This window comes from Ochotona curzoniae, unplaced genomic scaffold (assembly GCF_017591425.1).
Source record: "Ochotona curzoniae isolate NIBS_2020 unplaced genomic scaffold, NIBS_Ocur_1.0 contig_4502, whole genome shotgun sequence".
Classification (NCBI taxonomy): Eukaryota; Metazoa; Chordata; class Mammalia; order Lagomorpha; family Ochotonidae; genus Ochotona; species Ochotona curzoniae.
Window position 1 is genome coordinate 781,646 of NW_024466308.1, and position 15,733 is coordinate 797,378.

The 15,733-nt window shown below is 69.2% G+C and overlaps 1 protein-coding gene across 8 annotated transcripts in view; it reads left to right on the plus strand.

The window, feature by feature from the left end:
* SMARCA4 (SWI/SNF related, matrix associated, actin dependent regulator of chromatin, subfamily a, member 4) overlaps positions 1-14,565 on the plus strand; it is a 54,263-nt gene extending 39,698 nt beyond the window's left edge. For 2 of the 8 annotated variants that reach the window (XM_040986327.1, XM_040986329.1), the window contains 11 exons: positions 1,386-1,549; positions 3,000-3,227; positions 3,489-3,587; positions 3,818-3,895; positions 4,635-4,853; positions 10,171-10,433; positions 12,477-12,585; positions 12,675-12,776; positions 12,931-13,063; positions 13,148-13,290; positions 14,458-14,565. In XM_040986327.1, the coding sequence (XP_040842261.1) occupies positions 1,386-1,549; positions 3,000-3,227; positions 3,489-3,587; positions 3,818-3,895; positions 4,635-4,853; positions 10,171-10,433; positions 12,477-12,585; positions 12,675-12,776; positions 12,931-13,063; positions 13,148-13,290; positions 14,458-14,490 (1,571 nt within the window). In that variant the 3' untranslated portion in view covers positions 14,491-14,565. Of the gene's footprint in view, positions 1-1,385; positions 1,550-2,999; positions 3,228-3,488; positions 3,588-3,817; positions 3,896-4,634; positions 4,856-10,170; positions 10,434-12,476; positions 12,586-12,674; positions 12,777-12,930; positions 13,064-13,147; positions 13,291-14,457 lie in introns of all 8 variants that reach the window. The other 6 variants (XM_040986328.1, XM_040986330.1, XM_040986334.1 and 3 more) reach the window with 6 other exon arrangements.
* The last annotated feature ends 1,168 nt before the right edge of the window (positions 14,566-15,733 follow it).

The following is a 15,733-nucleotide window of genomic DNA, read 5'->3' on the forward strand; positions in this document are numbered from 1 at the left end:
GAGCCACGGCCTCACTCCCCCATCTCCCACGCTGGCGATGCAATCCCTCCCTCCCCAGCCACTCCGCATGCGCTCCGGGCGTGCGTCGGGTGTGGCTTCATCCTCGGGGTGCCCAGCAGGGCCGCCCTGCCCTCCATCCATCACGGTTTGGGGCTGAGAGCCACGTGTCCCCCTCTGGGTTGGCTGCTGCTGTTGGCTGTGTGCCTGTCCTGTCCAGGCAGTGCCAGATGTGGGGGCTGCGCAGACTCAGGGCACGCCCTGGCCCCAGCTCTGGATCCCTCTGCAGACAAGTGAGCACGCCCCAGCTCCTGGGGAGGCCCACAGGGCACAAGGCGCAAGCTCAGCACCACCGGGCACGCCCCGGCTCCTGGGGAGGGGCACGGGATGCCCAGGCTCCATGGCAGGGCGCTTAGGGCACAGGGCGTGGGCTCAGCACCACGGTGTTGGGCAGTGAGCACACCCCCACCTCCAGGCGGCCTTGGGGAGTCAACAGACAGTCCCAGACTTGGGACTTTGGGCCCCGCAGGGCCAGCAGAGCTGGGCCCATCCCTCGTTCTCCTACTTGCCGTGCTGTAAGCATCATGGCCGGGCTGAGCCAGCCGCCCACCTCGGGCCTGCCCTGCCTGGACACGGCCTCCGCCCTGCTGGGCGCTTGGTGTGCGGCTGTCTTCAGAGTGCACGACCGCCCGGCCCGGCGGCATCCGGGGCGCACTGCACCCCACGAGGCAGCAGGCTTACATTCACGGCCCGAGCATCCTGTGGCCGTGTGTTCATGGAGCAGGCAGGGGTGGGGGTCTGGGGAGACTGTGTCCCCTCGGCAGTGTGGCAGGTCGGGATGTGTGTGCAGATCACGGGCCCATCCCTCCCCACGGGGTAAGGCTCCTGGGGCTGGATGGGGGGGCCCCGGGCACGCATTGGTCCTGCCAAGGTACCCACAGGGGGTCTTGAACTCAGTCCACCTGCAGCCGGCTCGATCTTAAGTGGATCGTTTTTGTGCGGCTTGTGAGTGACGTCACCAGTTGCCAAGTAGCCCTCGGCAAAGAAGAGGTGCCCCACTGCCACACTGCAGGATTCTCTCCCTGCGTGGGCAGCGCCTGCACGGCCAGGCTGCGGGCAGGTGTGCCAGTCCCCGGCCTGGCACTGCCCACCCCGGGCGCTGGTAGAGCGGGCGCTTGTGTCTGTCCGTGGCAGCCGTGCCCCTCACGGTGGTGGGCTGCCGGAGCCCTGGGCAGGCTGTCTCCGGGAGGGCCAAGGTTCCACGTGCCCGCTGAGCCCGTGCCCCTGTGCCCGCTGAGCCCGTGTCCCTGTGCCCGCTGAGCCCGTGCCCCTGTGCCCGCTGAGCCCGTGCCCCTGTGCCCGCTGAGCCCGTGCCCCTGTGCCCGCAGGAACCACCAAGGCCGAGGACCGGGGCATGCTGCTGAAGACGTTCAACGAGCCAGGCTCAGAATACTTCATCTTCCTGCTCAGCACCCGCGCCGGGGGGCTGGGCCTCAACCTGCAGTCAGCCGACACCGTCATCATCTTCGACAGCGACTGGAACCCCCACCAGGTAGGGCGGGCACAGGGTCACCTGCAGGTGCCGCCCGGCCGGGGCAGCCCCGCACTCCGGACGGGGACCCCCACGTTGTCCCCGGCAGTGCCAGGAGAGCCACCTGGTGGCCGTGTAGCTGGTGTGGACGGAAGTAAGCCACACAAGGAGGCCCGCCTGCCCGCTGGCCCCCAGGTCCCTGTGAGCCTCAGCCAGCTCCCCCTGGCAGCGTGCTGCCAGCCGCCTTGCCCTGAGCTGCTCAGTGGGCAGGCTGTCCCCGGTGTGGAGCCCACCCTGTCCCCAGGCGCGCTGAGTGTCCTCAGCAGCGTGTCCGGTGGCTGGGCGATTGCCCTGTGCCCAGGCCGTTGCGCCCACGTCATCCCCAGCCGGCAGGCCCAGCCGTGTCCGTGTGCGTCCCCGTGGCCATGTGGCTGCAGGACTGTTCTGTCCCGCTCGTGAGCAGCTGCTGGGGCCTCAGCAGGCCGTGGGATGCCCTGGAGCTGGCAGCTGTGCGCCAGTGTGTCTGGCCATCAGCAGCTGTCCCCTCCTGCGCGGAGCCCGCCTGAGCAGCCCCTGGCCCCACAAGCTGGTGTGAGGTGCCACCTATGTATTTCCGGTCACTATGAAGGGAGCTCCCCACACCCCCAACCCACTCGCTCACTTGCCCACCACGGCTGTGAGGCCTCAGCAGTGTGTTGTGAGGCTCAGAGAGCTTAGCTTCGCTCCCGGGTCACACAGCAAGGAAGCGGCAGATGCCACGGCCAGAGCAGGCCCCGCCATGGTGCTGGGTGGCTCCCGCCAACACGGCCACACCAAGGATGTGTGTACCTGTGCCAGGCAGCCCCAGGGAGGTGTCTGTCCCGCAGGGGTGTGGCCAGGCTGCAGTTGTGAGCACCCAGCTCACGCGGCCGTGGCCGGGACGGGGTGACGGCAGGTTGGCTGTTGGGATGCAGCTGGCTCATGTGGCCGTGGCCGGGACGGGGTGACACTGGCTGGCTGATGGGGTGCAACTGGCTCATGTGGCCATGGCGAGGTGACACTGGCTGGCTGATGGGGTGCAACTGGCTCACGTGGCCATGGTGGGGTGACACTGGCTGGCTGATGGGACACTGGGGTGGGGTGACGGCAGGCTGGCTGATGGGGCACTGGGACGGGGTGACGCTGGCTGACTGATGGGGTGCAGCTGGCTCACGCCGTGGCTGGGACGTGGTGACGCTGGCTGACTTTTGGGGCACAGGGACGGGGTGACACTGGCTGGCTGATGGGGTGTAACTGGCTCACGCGGCCGTGGCTGGGACGGGGTGACGCTGGCTGATGGGGCTTGGCAGAACGTGGCTGCTGACGCGGGCCGTGGACTGGGACGGGGTGACGCTGGCTGACTTTTGGGGCACAGGGACGGGGTGACGCTGGCTGACTTTTGGGGCACAGGGACGGGGTGATGCCGGCTGGCTGACGGCGCCCCGTCCCGCAGGACCTGCAGGCGCAGGACCGGGCCCACCGCATCGGGCAGCAGAACGAGGTGCGCGTGCTGCGTCTGTGCACGGTCAACAGCGTGGAGGAGAAGATCCTGGCGGCGGCCAAGTACAAGCTGAACGTGGACCAGAAGGTGATCCAGGCGGGCATGTTCGACCAGAAGTCCTCGAGCCACGAGCGCAGGGCCTTCCTGCAGGCCATCCTGGAGCACGAGGAGCAGGACGAGGTGAGCCCCGCGCCCCCCCGCCCCGCGTGAGTGTGGACGCGTGAGCGGCTCGCAGTTTCGTTTTTCCACCTTTTTTGCACTTTTTTATTTTTTCTTTTTGTGGTTTTTATTTTTTGCATCCCTTCGGCGTAAAGGGAGTGTGGGCTGAACGGAAGGCGATGAGTTCGTGCTTTTTCTTTGAAGTGGTTTTTTTTTCTGAGCGGCTGGTGAGAGACGCCGGCGTGTCCGCCGTGGGGACTGAAGCGCTGTATCTATCCACAGAGCAGACACTGCAGCACGGGCAGTGGCAGTGCCAGCCTCGCCCACACTGCCCCTCCGCCAGCGGGCGTCAACCCCGACTTGGAGGAGCCGCCCCTAAAGGTGAGAGGGGTAGCTCGACCTCCACGCCCACGCAGGCCTCGGCCCGCCAGCTGAGGCGGCCCGCGAGGGCCCTGCCCCACGAGCGTGCGTGTGCGTGTGCGTGTGTGCCTCTCGCTGCCGCGTGGGTCCTCGCCCACCGCAGCCACACCAGGACCTCCGGCTCTCATGGCCCATGGATGCCGCCGCCGCCCGGCCCCCTCGCCCCCGATTAAAGCTCTGCCGTCTTGTAGGAGGAAGACGAGGTACCTGACGACGAGACGGTCAACCAGATGATCGCCCGGCACGAGGAGGAGTTCGACCTGTTCATGGTGAGCGCCCGTGCCGCACCCCAGGCCTCCGCCGGCCTGCACCCCTACGCTGCCCAGCTCTGGCGTGGCCCTTGGTGGCCCCAGGGGCCGTTCCCCACAGCCTGCTCCCCGAGGGGACCCGGTCTGCTGCAAGTTACCACTGCCCAAAGCCGGGGGCACGGGCACTCTGCTGGCAGGGCCGCGGACGCCTGCGCCATCTGCCTCTGCCGGCCTCCAGGCCCACTGCTGCGGCCGTGACCCGTGCTCGGGTGTTCTGCGCCTAAGGCGGGGCCCGAGCTGCTGCTCAACGCCCCAAGGGCTGAGCCCTGGCCCCTCTGGGCCCCTGTGGCCCCGTCCTGAATGCCCACGGCAGCCCCGGCCCTCGTGGCCCCCATGGCCCCCGTCCTCAATGCCCACTGCACACCTGGCCCTCGTGGCCCCCGTCCTCTGTGCCCACGGCAGTCCCGGCCCTCGTGGCCCCCGTCCTCAGTGCCCACGGCAGTCCTGGCCCCCATGGCCCCGTCCTCAGTGCCCACTGCACACCCGGCCCTCGTGGCCCCCTGGCCCCGTCCTCTGCCCACGGCAGCCCTCACCCCTCGTGGCCCCCATCTTCAGTGCCCATGGAAGTCCTCACCCCTCCTGGCCCCCATCTTCAGTGCCCACGGCATCCCTCACCCCTCGTGGCCCGGGGCCCCGTCCTCTGCCCACGGCAGCCCCGGCCCTGTGAGCCCGTGCTAACGCCGCATCCCTCTGCCCGCAGCGCATGGACCTGGACCGCCGGCGGGAGGAGGCCCGGAACCCGAAGCGGAAGCCGCGGCTCATGGAGGAGGACGAGCTGCCGTCCTGGATCATCAAGGACGACGCCGAGGTGGAGCGGCTCACGTGCGAGGAGGAGGAGGAGAAGATGTTCGGCCGCGGCTCCCGCCACCGCAAGGAGGTGGACTACAGCGACTCGCTGACGGAGAAGCAGTGGCTCAAGGTATGTGCCGGCGAGGGCCGCCCGGCCGGGCTCCACGCGCGGGTCTCGGGCCGGCGAGGGGCCGAGTGCAGGCTGCAGGGGGCCGCGGGGTCCCCGGCTCTGCGTGCGCAGTCCTGCCTGGAAGCGGTGGAACTGACAGGAAGTGGCAGGCAGGAAGGCAGGTGGCGGCTACTGGGCACGCCACGCCAGGTGCCCAGCCCCTCGGACGGCTGCGGCTGCTCCGCCAGGGCCGAGTGCTGAGGCAGGGAGCTTGCGGGCAGCAGAGCCACCAGGCGCCGTGCTCAGACCCTGGCTGCCTCACCAGGCGACCCTGTGCCCCGCGCCGATGCCCTGAGCCCCTCACCGTGCATCCCAGCCAGGAGCAGGGATCCGGATGGGAGGTGAAGCAGCCAGGATTCCAGCTGGCGCCCCATGGACGCTTGGAGGCGGAGGGTTAGCCAGTTGAACCATTGTGTCAGCCCGTTTTTTCTTAAAAGTCGTGTTTATTTGAGCATCGGTGGGTGCAGGAGTCTAGCCCAGTCTGGGCACCCCGGACACGGTCCACACGCGTGCCAAGGAACACGGCAGGCTTGTTCCCCGTCCGGCCCCCGCTCTCACAGTCCCCTTAGCTCCCCAGCCGGGCCTGCTCCCATGACACACATCCCAGTGCCTGCTCTGACGGCCTGGCACAGCCCCTCCTCCGTCTCACCTTAGCTCTGGGGTGCTGCAGCCTGGCCAGCCGCAGTTCCGACTCTCGCGGGTGCTGCCCTGGCCCTGCTCCGTGTGCTGCCATCCCGGCCCATGCAGACCAGTGGGTGACAGCCCAGCCCAGCATGACCTGCGCTCCAGCCTGGCTCCTGCACGGCCAGCGAGCTAAGGTTTGCTCAGCCCTGCCCCGTGTGCCCCTCCAGAATCAACCCACACTCCTGCCGGCAGATGGAACCGCGTTGCCCCCTGCCTGACCCTCAGGCCTGGGGGTCACCAGTGGGAGCCATGACCCACTAGGGGAGTTTTCTGAGTTCCCCACTCGATCCACTCCCAGAGCCAGATCTCATGCATGCCAGCAGGTGCCAAGCCACCACCTGGCACGGCCTGCCCGTGCGCCCCAGCCTTTGTGTGGGCTGGTGGATGCTGTCACCTGGCCCGCCCCACACCCTGTTCAGGTGCCCGTGAAGGCGGGCCTCCTGGCCTGCCAGCCTGTTCCCGGCACCAGTAGCTGTGAGTGACAGCAGGCTCCTTGGTCACTGCTAGCTCAGCCCATCAGCACCCCAACTCTTGAGCTAAACAGCGGGACTTGTATTTCCACGGGGTTTGGCCCACACTTCCCCCACAGAATCTACCCCCGGCCATGGTTCCCTCATGTGCTGGTTGGTGTCACGGCTCTGCCTAACGTGACCTGTGCCCGGTTCTGACACTCAGGTGCTGGGATCCAGCCCTGCCAGACAGGCCCCCAGCCGTAGCTTTCCTGTGTGAACTGGCGTGTGCTGGCCAGCCACGCTCCATGTCAACAGGCCCAGCTCGGGGCCGCCCCGTGGGCTGGCGCTGCGCTCTCACCGTGCGGTCACCCCTCCGAAGCACCGCGTCTCCGAGCCCTCGCTTACCTGCAAGTGCAGCGGCCTTGTGGTCGGGAGTCCCTCAGGAGTCACTGCCCCCCTGCTCCTTTCCCTGACTGATGCAGGTGGGCGCTGTGCTGGCCCGGTGCTCTGCCCGCCCACCAGGCCCCAGGCCCTGGCACACAGCCCCGACCCAGGCCCGTCCACCGGCATGCTGACCTGCAGCCCTCCTCCCCCTCTGCCGGGACCTCGCCCGTGCGGGAGCCTGCAGCTTGGCTCCATAAGGTGGGCCCCCCGTGCCCACCGACTGCGTGTCCTCACCCCCACGGGCCCACCGACTGCGTGTCCTCACCGCCCCCCCGTGCCCACCGACTGCGTGTCCTCACCCCCACAGGCGCGCCGACTGCGTGTCCTCACCCCCACGGGCCCGCCGACTGCGTGTCCTCACCCCCCCGGGCCCGCCGCCCCCTGGCCGGCCCGCAGGCACAGGAACGGCAGAGGTGTTGATTGCAGAGTTACAGAAAGGAAATCCCGTCTGGTTTGCTCCCCAAATAGCCACAGTGGTCAGGGCTCGGCCAGGCTGAAGGAAGGAGTCTGAACTCCTTCCGGGTTTCTTACACGGGCAGGAAGAGCCCACGATGGCAGGTGGAGCCGCCCGGACTTGAACCGGTACCCCCGTGGGATGCAGGCGCCAGACAGCGCCCTAATGCACTGCGCCAACACCTCGACCTTCTGGGAAGAGGGCCAGGGAGAGGCGCCAGCCACGCGCACTGCACTCTGCGGCCCCACGGGTGCTTCCAGCCCCACGGCGCTCACCCTGCTGGACCGGACATGCCCCGTGGGCGTGCGCCGGGGACGCCTCCTGCTGTCCGCCGCTGGCTCCCTGCTCGGCTGCCGTGCGGACACGAAGGAGCCTCGGGGAGAGGGGCTTACGTTGTACAGAAAGGGGTGTTCATTGCAGAGGCGGAGGTCAACGCCAGTCGCTGAGCTGCTGCCCGGCGGCCCCTGGCCAGCAGTGCAGCCCGCTCACCACCCCGTCCAGGGCTGCGACTGCACGGGCAGAGCTCACGGGGTGCGGGCCCGGTGCGATGGCTCCGTGGCTGGTCCTCCCCTTGCATGGCCGGGTCGAGTCCCGCTGCCCCCGCTCCCGCCTGCGGCCTGATCCCCGGGCTTGTTTGAGGTGTCGTTGGTGTGTGCAGTTGGGGGGCTGACAAAACATTGGGAGTGCAAGCCAGGTGCTGCTAGGAAAGTGGGGTGCAGCATGCGGGCCCCTGCCCGTCCCCTCGGGGCCGCCCCGTCCGGGGCTCCCGCCAGCGGGCGCAGGGGCTCGTGCTCTGGGGGTAGGAAGTGCCCAGGAGGAGGGCAGCGAGCTCTGCGTACCTCCCCGCGTGCCGGGGGCAGCCAGGAGCCAGGAATTCCGTCTGCTCTCCCGTGAGGAAAGGGGCCCAGCACCTGGGCTGTTCGCGCGCAGAATCTCGGCTAGGTGAGGTTCCCACAGGATGCGTTTGTATTGGAAAGGCACATTTACAGAGGAGGGTGCGCCGGTTCACCCCCAAAGTCACCACGGCCAGAGCTGAGCTGATCCGAAGCCAGGAGCCTCTTCCGGGTCTCCCACGGGTGCAGGGTCCCCAGGCTGTGGGCCGTCCTCCACAGGCCACAGGCAGGGAGCTGGGTGGGAAGCAGGGCTGCCAGGATACAAACCGGCGGCCATATGGGCTCCTGTTTGTGCCAGGCGAGGACTTTAGCCACTAGGCTACCACGCTGGGCCCGAGAGAAAGATGCTTCATCTGTGGGTTCCGTCTGCAGTGCCACAGCATGGCTTCTGTCAGCGCCTTCGCCCTCACACAGGAGGGACACGGGGGGTGTGGATGGTCACCTCACCCACTTTCCCGTGGTCAGAATCGGCAAAGGGAACAATAGTAATTTAACACGAGTGGCCACGAGGGCCGGAGCCCAGCGACCGGGAGCCCGGAGCTCATGCCTGCTGTCACGGGGCAGGTCAGCCGGCAGCCGGGGGAGGAGCTGCCGGTACAGGACGCCACGTGGGGCTGGCAGGCACGGGGTGGGCAGGCCCACAGCATGGCACAGTGGAAGTGCGGGGACTTGGGCGGCAGTTGGGTCCTCCACGTGGCCCCCAGGTGAGCACTGTGGCCGGGGCAGCACAGCCCCACGCCAGGCCAGGGACCGGGCACTCGGGTCCTCTGCCGCTCCTCCCAGGTCGTCGGCCGGGGCTCAAATCGCCGTCCGGGGGGTGCCGGCCTCATGGGGGCACCCTGCCCCTCCATGCCCCTCGATGCCCGTGGGGCGTCACCCTGGGGTGCTTGTGTACCTGTCCTTTGGTGTCACATCTGTGACCCCCGTGCTGAACCCAGCGCGCCATGGCAGCTCCTAAGGGTTAACCCGGGGCTCCGTGATGATGCTCCCCAGCAAGCACCAGGACCCCATATGGACACCAGTTCAAGTCCCAGCTGCCCCACTTCCCACCCAGCTCCCTGCCTGTGGCCTGGGGACCCTGCACCCGCGTGGGAGACCCAGAAGAGGCTCCTGGCTTCGGATCGGCGCAGTTGAGGCTGTTGTGGCCACACGGGGAGTGAACCAGTGGATGGAAGATCTTCTCTGTCTCTGCTCCTCTCTGGATATATATATTTTTTAAAGATTTATTTATTATTGGAAAGGTCCCGTGGCTGTGGGCCGTCCTCCACTGCTTTCCCGGGCACAGGGAATTGGGGCAGCTGGGATTAGGTTCTGCCCGAACCCCAGGCAGAAACTTGCCCTTGTACATCACGACACCCCAAGCCCGTCCCATGCTGCTGGGCAGCCCCATGTCCCTGGGGTCCCCCCGGTCGCCACAGCCCCGGGCTGCCGGCACGGGCATGCTCCCGCGCTCGGGGCGGCAGCCTGTATGCAGGCTTGGCAGCTCTGGGGGCCCGGGACGCCCCTGCCCGCTGTGCCAGCCCCACCTGAGTCCCCAGAGGACCCGGGCCAGGGTCTGCCCATCTCGTCCTTTTCTGATGGGCCCTGCAAGGCCACGGCCAAGGTGCTCACAGGCTCCTGCCCCCCCACCTGCCCTGGCCATAGCGTCCCGTCCAGTGAGGGGCACCCTGCTGCCTGGAGCCCCAGCCTGGCTGGCGTTGTCCCCGGGGACCAGCCCTTTGCTGGGGCGCAGGCTTCCCCGTCTGTTCCGAGTCCCTCCCCAGGCTGGGGCTTCTTGCCATTAATGTTGTTGCTCTCAGCCTGTGGGCTCCTTGGGGTGGCCAGCGGGCCCTCCAGACATGGGGGTCAGACCCAGGCCCCCATCCCCGTGCCACAACAGGCCTGTGCAAAGCACGCGGGGCACTGAGTCACGGCCCTGCTTCCCGTCCCCTCGCATCGTCACGGGTGCCGCAGGACACTCCCGGGAGCGAATGGTCTGTGTGACCTTCCTTGCTCTCTGAAAGCTAGGCTTCGAGAGAGACAAGTCTGTGCACTGGTTCACCCCCGGCTGTCCTCAGTGGCTGGAGCTGCGCCGATCCGAAGCCAGGAGCCTCTCCCGGGTCTCCCACGCGGGTGCAGGTCCCATGGCTTTGGATTAGAACCGGTGCCCCTAATGCAGTGCCGGCACTCAGCGGCAGCAAGCCTGCTGACCCGCGGGTGCCACTCCACAACAGAAAGAGGCTTGAAGACCGTGCGTCTGTGCCCGGCACGGCGAGGCTGGGCAGCCCGGGCGCTGCGGGCAGAGGGGGCGTGCCTGGGGCGGCACCCGGGCGCCACGGGCCGGTGCTGGCTGGTCTGTTTTCCCACTGTTGACCCTCAAGGCCATCGAGGAGGGCACGCTGGAGGAGATGGAAGAGGAGGTCCGGCAGAAGAAGTCGTCGCGGAAGCGCAAGCGCGACAGCGAGGCCGGCTCCTCCACGCCGACCACCGGCACGCGCAGCCGCGACAAGGACGAGGACAGCAAGAAGCAGAAGAAGCGCGGGCGGCCGCCGGCCGAGAAGCTGTCCCCGAACCCGCCCGACCTCACCAAGAAGATGCGGAAGATCGTGGACGCCGTGATCAAGTACAAGGACAGGTAGGCGCGGGCGCGGGCGTGGGCGCCGGGCAGCCTGCGAGCCCCAACTGGCCTGCGCCCTCCTCCCGGGACCGGCGGCTGGGCAGTCCATGGGGCCACGCACAGTCGCCCCCTCCAGACCCAGGGGCGCCGCCTGCGGGTGGCTGGTCAGCGTGGCAGGGAAGGCAGGGCCTTGTGCAGGGCGGGTGCCCGGGCCTGGGCGCCCCCTTCTCCACACGCACCCCCACCCGCACTGCGGCGAGGCCAGGACTGGTCCGCCCACGCTCGGGGGGAAGCGTGTGAGCCCGACTCCAGAACCTCTGCTGGCCGCGGTGTGCGCGCTGCTCGGGTCTCGGGAAGCAGAGCACGCTGTGGGGCGGCCCTGCAGGGGCCCCCGGTTCTCCACCTGCCCCTGGTGCCTCGCGGGGCTGCCTCCCACGCTCTGCTGCAGCCCAGCCCCTTGCAGGACGCCCCGTACCCGCGGGAGGGTGGCCGGGGAGCAGGACTGTGCCCAGAGCAGCTGGCAGCAGCCCCCCGGGGGCTGGAGGGGCCAGTGAGATGGTCAGGGCCGACACGGGCTCTGCCGTCCAGGGCCCGGGTTCGAGACCTCGGGCTGCCCTGCTGTAGCTTTAGCTGGCTGGAGTGCGCTGGTCCGCGGGTCACTCCCCACACGCCTCCAGCGCCAAGGGCCAAGCCCGCCGCCTCCCTGCTGGCAGGACCGGCCGCTCTGCCCACAGCACTGCCGCCCATCGGGCCGGCATCCAGCCAGGGCTGGGTCGCAGGGGACAACCGGGCTGCCGCTGCCAGCACCTGGCCACACGGAGCTCACTGCAGAGCAAGTGTTCCAGAGAGTTCCGCAGCGCCATGGTGCTGGTTCTGGCCCAAGGGGAGGGCCGGTGGTGCAGAGCCCTGGCTGGCAGAACCTGTGGGCACTTGGGGCATGCGGACACCCCTGGGCAGCCACCAGCCTGCAACCAGGGCTCCTCCCTGGGCCCGCACTGGTGGCCATGGGCCCACGGGTGGGGGAGCCCCGGGCAGGGCGTCACTGCAGCACAGGCCGAGCCCCGACTCGGGCTGCAGACTCAGAGCTGCTGGGGCCGGGCCCCCTGGAGGCCTCCTGACCCGCTGTGAGGCGTGCTCGGTCTGCCCGTGGACTTGGGCCCGATGGCAGCAGAGCACGTGGCAGCTGGGGCAGCAAGGGGCAGTGGGGGCAGCAGGAGGGGCTGGGGGAGCACGTGGCAGCAGGGCAGCTGGGGGAAAGAGCATGGGGCAGCAGGAGAGGCTGGGGGAGTTGGAGCAGGGTGAGTTGGGGGAGCGGGGGGCAGTGGGGGGAGTTGGAGCAGCTGGGGGACTTGGGGCAGTGGGGGGAGCTGGGGGAAGAGCGTGGGGCAGCAGGAGGGGCTGGGGACTTGGGGGAGCAGGGGGGCGCCTGCCCTGGTCAAGCCTGAGGGAACCGCCCTTCTGGGGCTGACAGTGTCTGGCCCGGAAACCTGGGGGTCCAAACCCAGATTCAGGCTGAACCCCAGCGCCCCCCACCACGGTCAGCCCTGCGCGAGCCGGGGCACAGGAGGACCACGCCTGCCCCCGAGGGGCGGTCTGTCCAGGCAGCTCCCCTGCCCCAGTCCCAGGCCTGGCACTGCAGGGTGTGCCGGGAGCCGCCCTCTGGGCGGCCCTGGCAGGGACCCCACAAACCCCTCCTGTGGGGACCCCACCGTTGTCCCCTGGTGCTCGTAGCCACCTTCCTGCCCCCTGCTCCCCCTGTGGGCCGCCCACGGTGGGCGTCGCGGCACAGCCTGGGGCTCGCCAGGCGCGGTGGGGGCAGGCAGGGCCAGGGGTCCCTGCTGGTTCAGCCTTCTTCCCGTGCCCCCTGCCCGTCGTTCCCCCCACCCCGGGTGTCACTGGGGAACCTTCCAGAGTGGGAAAGCGGCGGGCGCTTGCGATGCTCCCGCAGGTGCAGGGGCGGGCAGGGTTCCCGGGGCCTGGCAGCTGCCAGGCTTCCCTCCGGAGCCCCTGAGCTCGGGTGAGCGCCCGGCCCCGGGAGTGACGCGCCCGCCCGCCTTGCAGCAGCAGCGGACGGCAGCTCAGCGAGGTCTTCATCCAGCTGCCGTCGCGCAAGGAGCTGCCCGAGTACTACGAGCTCATCCGCAAGCCCGTGGACTTCAAGAAGATCAAGGTGGGCACGGCAGGCGGGCGGCACTGCGGGGCGGGCACGGCGGGGCGGGCACTGCGGTCCAGCCCCGCACTGAGCCGCCCGCCCCGCAGGAGCGCATCCGCAGCCACAAGTACCGCAGCCTGGGCGACCTGGAGAAGGACGTGCTGCTGCTGTGCCAGAACGCGCAGACCTTCAACCTGGAGGGCTCCCTGGTGAGGCGGCACCCCGGGCGGGCGGGTCCCGGGCGGCTCGCCCTCGTGCCCCCTGCGCCCCTCGCCCTCACGGCCCCTCGCCCCTCACGGCCCCTCGCCCCTCACGGCCCCTCGCCCCTCACGGCCCCTCGCCCCTCACGCCCCTCGCCCCCAGATCTACGAGGACTCGATCGTGCTGCAGTCGGTGTTCACGAGCGTGCGGCAGAAGGTGGAGAAGGAGGAGGAGAGCGAGGGCGACGAGAGCGAGGAGGAGGAGGAGGCCGAGGAGGAAGGCTCCGAGTCCGAGTGTGAGGCGCGGGGCGCGCGGCGGGGGCGCGGGGGGCGCGGGGGCGCACGGGGGGCACCGGCTCAGCCCGCCTGTCCGCCCGCAGCGCGCTCCGTCAAGGTCAAGATCAAGCTGGGCCGCAAGGAGAAGGCGCAGGAGCGGCTCAAGGGCGCGCGGCGGAGGCCGGGCCGGGGCTCGAGGGCCAAGCCCGTGGTCAGTGACGAGGACAGCGACGAGGAGCAGGAGGAGGTGAGGGACGGGGCGGCCCCGCGTGCACCCCACACGCACACTGCACCCCACATACACACACTGCACCCCACACACACACACTGCGCCCCACACACACACTGCGCCCCACACACACTGCGCCCCACACACACACTGCACCCCACACACTGCACCCCACACACACTCCACATACACCCTACACCCCACACACCCCACCCCACACACACTGCGCCCCACACACACTGCGCCCCACACACACACTGCGCCCCACACACACACTGCGCCCCACACACACACTGCGCCCCACACACACTCCACATACACCCTACACCCCACACACCCCACACTGCACCCCGCATACACCCCAAACACACACTGCACCCCACACACACTGCACCCCACATACACACACTCCACATACACCCTACACCCCACACACACACTGCGCCCCACACACACACTGCGCCCCACACACACACTGCACACACCCCACATACACACACTGCGCCCCACACACACACACTGCACCCCACACACACACCCCACCCCACACACACTCCACATACACCCTACACCCCACACACCCCACACTGCACCCCGCATACACCCCACACACCCCACATACACACACTCCACATACACACTGCACCCCACACACACACTGCGCCCCACACACACTCCACATACACCCTACACCCCACACTGCACCCCGCATACACCCCACACACACACTGCACCCCACACACACTGCACACACCCCCCACACACACCACATACACCCTACACCCCAAACACACACCCCACCCCACACGCCACACTGCACACACACTGCACCCCGCATACACCCCAAACACACACTCCACCCCACACACACACACTGCACGCACCCCACACACACTCCACCCCACCCCGGGGACGGGGCCTGCGGGGCACACACCCCACACTGCACCCCACATACATCCCACACACACCCCACCCCACGTACACACTGCACGCACCCCACACACACACTCCACACGCTGCCCCACACCACCCCACATACACCCCACACACTCCACCCCACCCCGCGTACACACTGCACACACCCCACACACATCCCACACACCCCCCACCCCGGGGACGGGCCCGCGCGGCACCGCGGGGTGCGATGTTGGGGGGCACGCGGCCTCACGAGCCCCCGTCCCGCAGGATCGCTCCGGGAGCGGCAGCGAGGAGGACTGACGGCGAGGACTGAGCGCACGGACGCGGCGGGAGCGGACGGGGGGCCTGGGGACCGCGTGGATCTGTCCCCGCGGCGTGGGCTGTCACTGGATGTCAAGCAGTAATAAATTAATCCACGACCAGCCGTGTCCGCCTCTCCTGACCGCGCACCCTCCCCCGGGCCTGGGTGCTGGGGGGCGCGCCGGCCGCACTGAGCCCCCACACAGGGCCAGGCACGACAGCCTTGGGGGCCGCGAGCCCCCCGACCCCCAGACCCCGGCTGCCGCCCGGACAGCCACGGCCACGCATGCGCGCAGGGCCCCGCCCCTCGGGGTTCTGACGGGGGCCCCAAGAAAAGCCCCCGGAGCACAGTGGGGGCAGGAAGGTAGAGCTGCACCCCGAACGGCGAGCAGGACCACGCCCGGCTCGTCCCCGGGGCTCTCGGGGCGCTCACAGCTCCGTCCGCCCCGGGAGCGTGGGGCCAGCACAGGACCCCGCAGCCCGCGGCCATGCACGTGCACCCTGCCCGCCTGCCCGCCTGCCCGCCTGCCCACCTGCCCACCTGCCCGCCTGCCCGCCTGCCCACCTGCCGGACTCGAACCCACCGGCACCGCAGGGCCTCGGGCTGCGGCCTCCTCGGCTCTCAGGGCACGGGCAGGGAGCAGGTGCGCAGCTGCGCTGCCGGGATTAGAACCTGCGCCCGATGGGACCCGGCCCTGTGGGCAGAGGCCTGCTTGCACGGGCCACCACACGGCGCAGCTCCTGTTTTCACGTTGCTGCTGTCACCGAGATGACCCACTCCACGTTGCAGAGTCAGGCGACACGGGGCGCACCCACACCCCGGCCCTGAGCCGCAGGCGCACCCACACCCCGGCCCTGAGCCGCAGGCGCACCCACACCCCGGCCCTGAGCCACAGGTGCACCCACGCGGGGCGCACACCCACCCAGCTCTGGCCGGGGGCGCCCCACTGTGAAGCAGCAGAGAACCGGCCGGCTCACGCTGCGTGCCCAGTGCGGCTCCTGTCAGCCGCTCGCCCGCCCCCGGGCACTGAGCAGGCCCTGTGCCCACCGCCCGCGGCCCCACACTGGCTGGCCGGGCACCGGGGGCTCCAGCAGAGGGTGGGCGCGGCCGGGGCGGCTCAGCTAACACAGATGGGGGGACACGGCTGCTCCTGACCCCACCGGCTGCGGGCACCTGGGGGAACAGCGGGGCAGCTGGGACTGAACTCACCTTCTTGGTCTTGCTCTGCCTTTCAATCAGGTG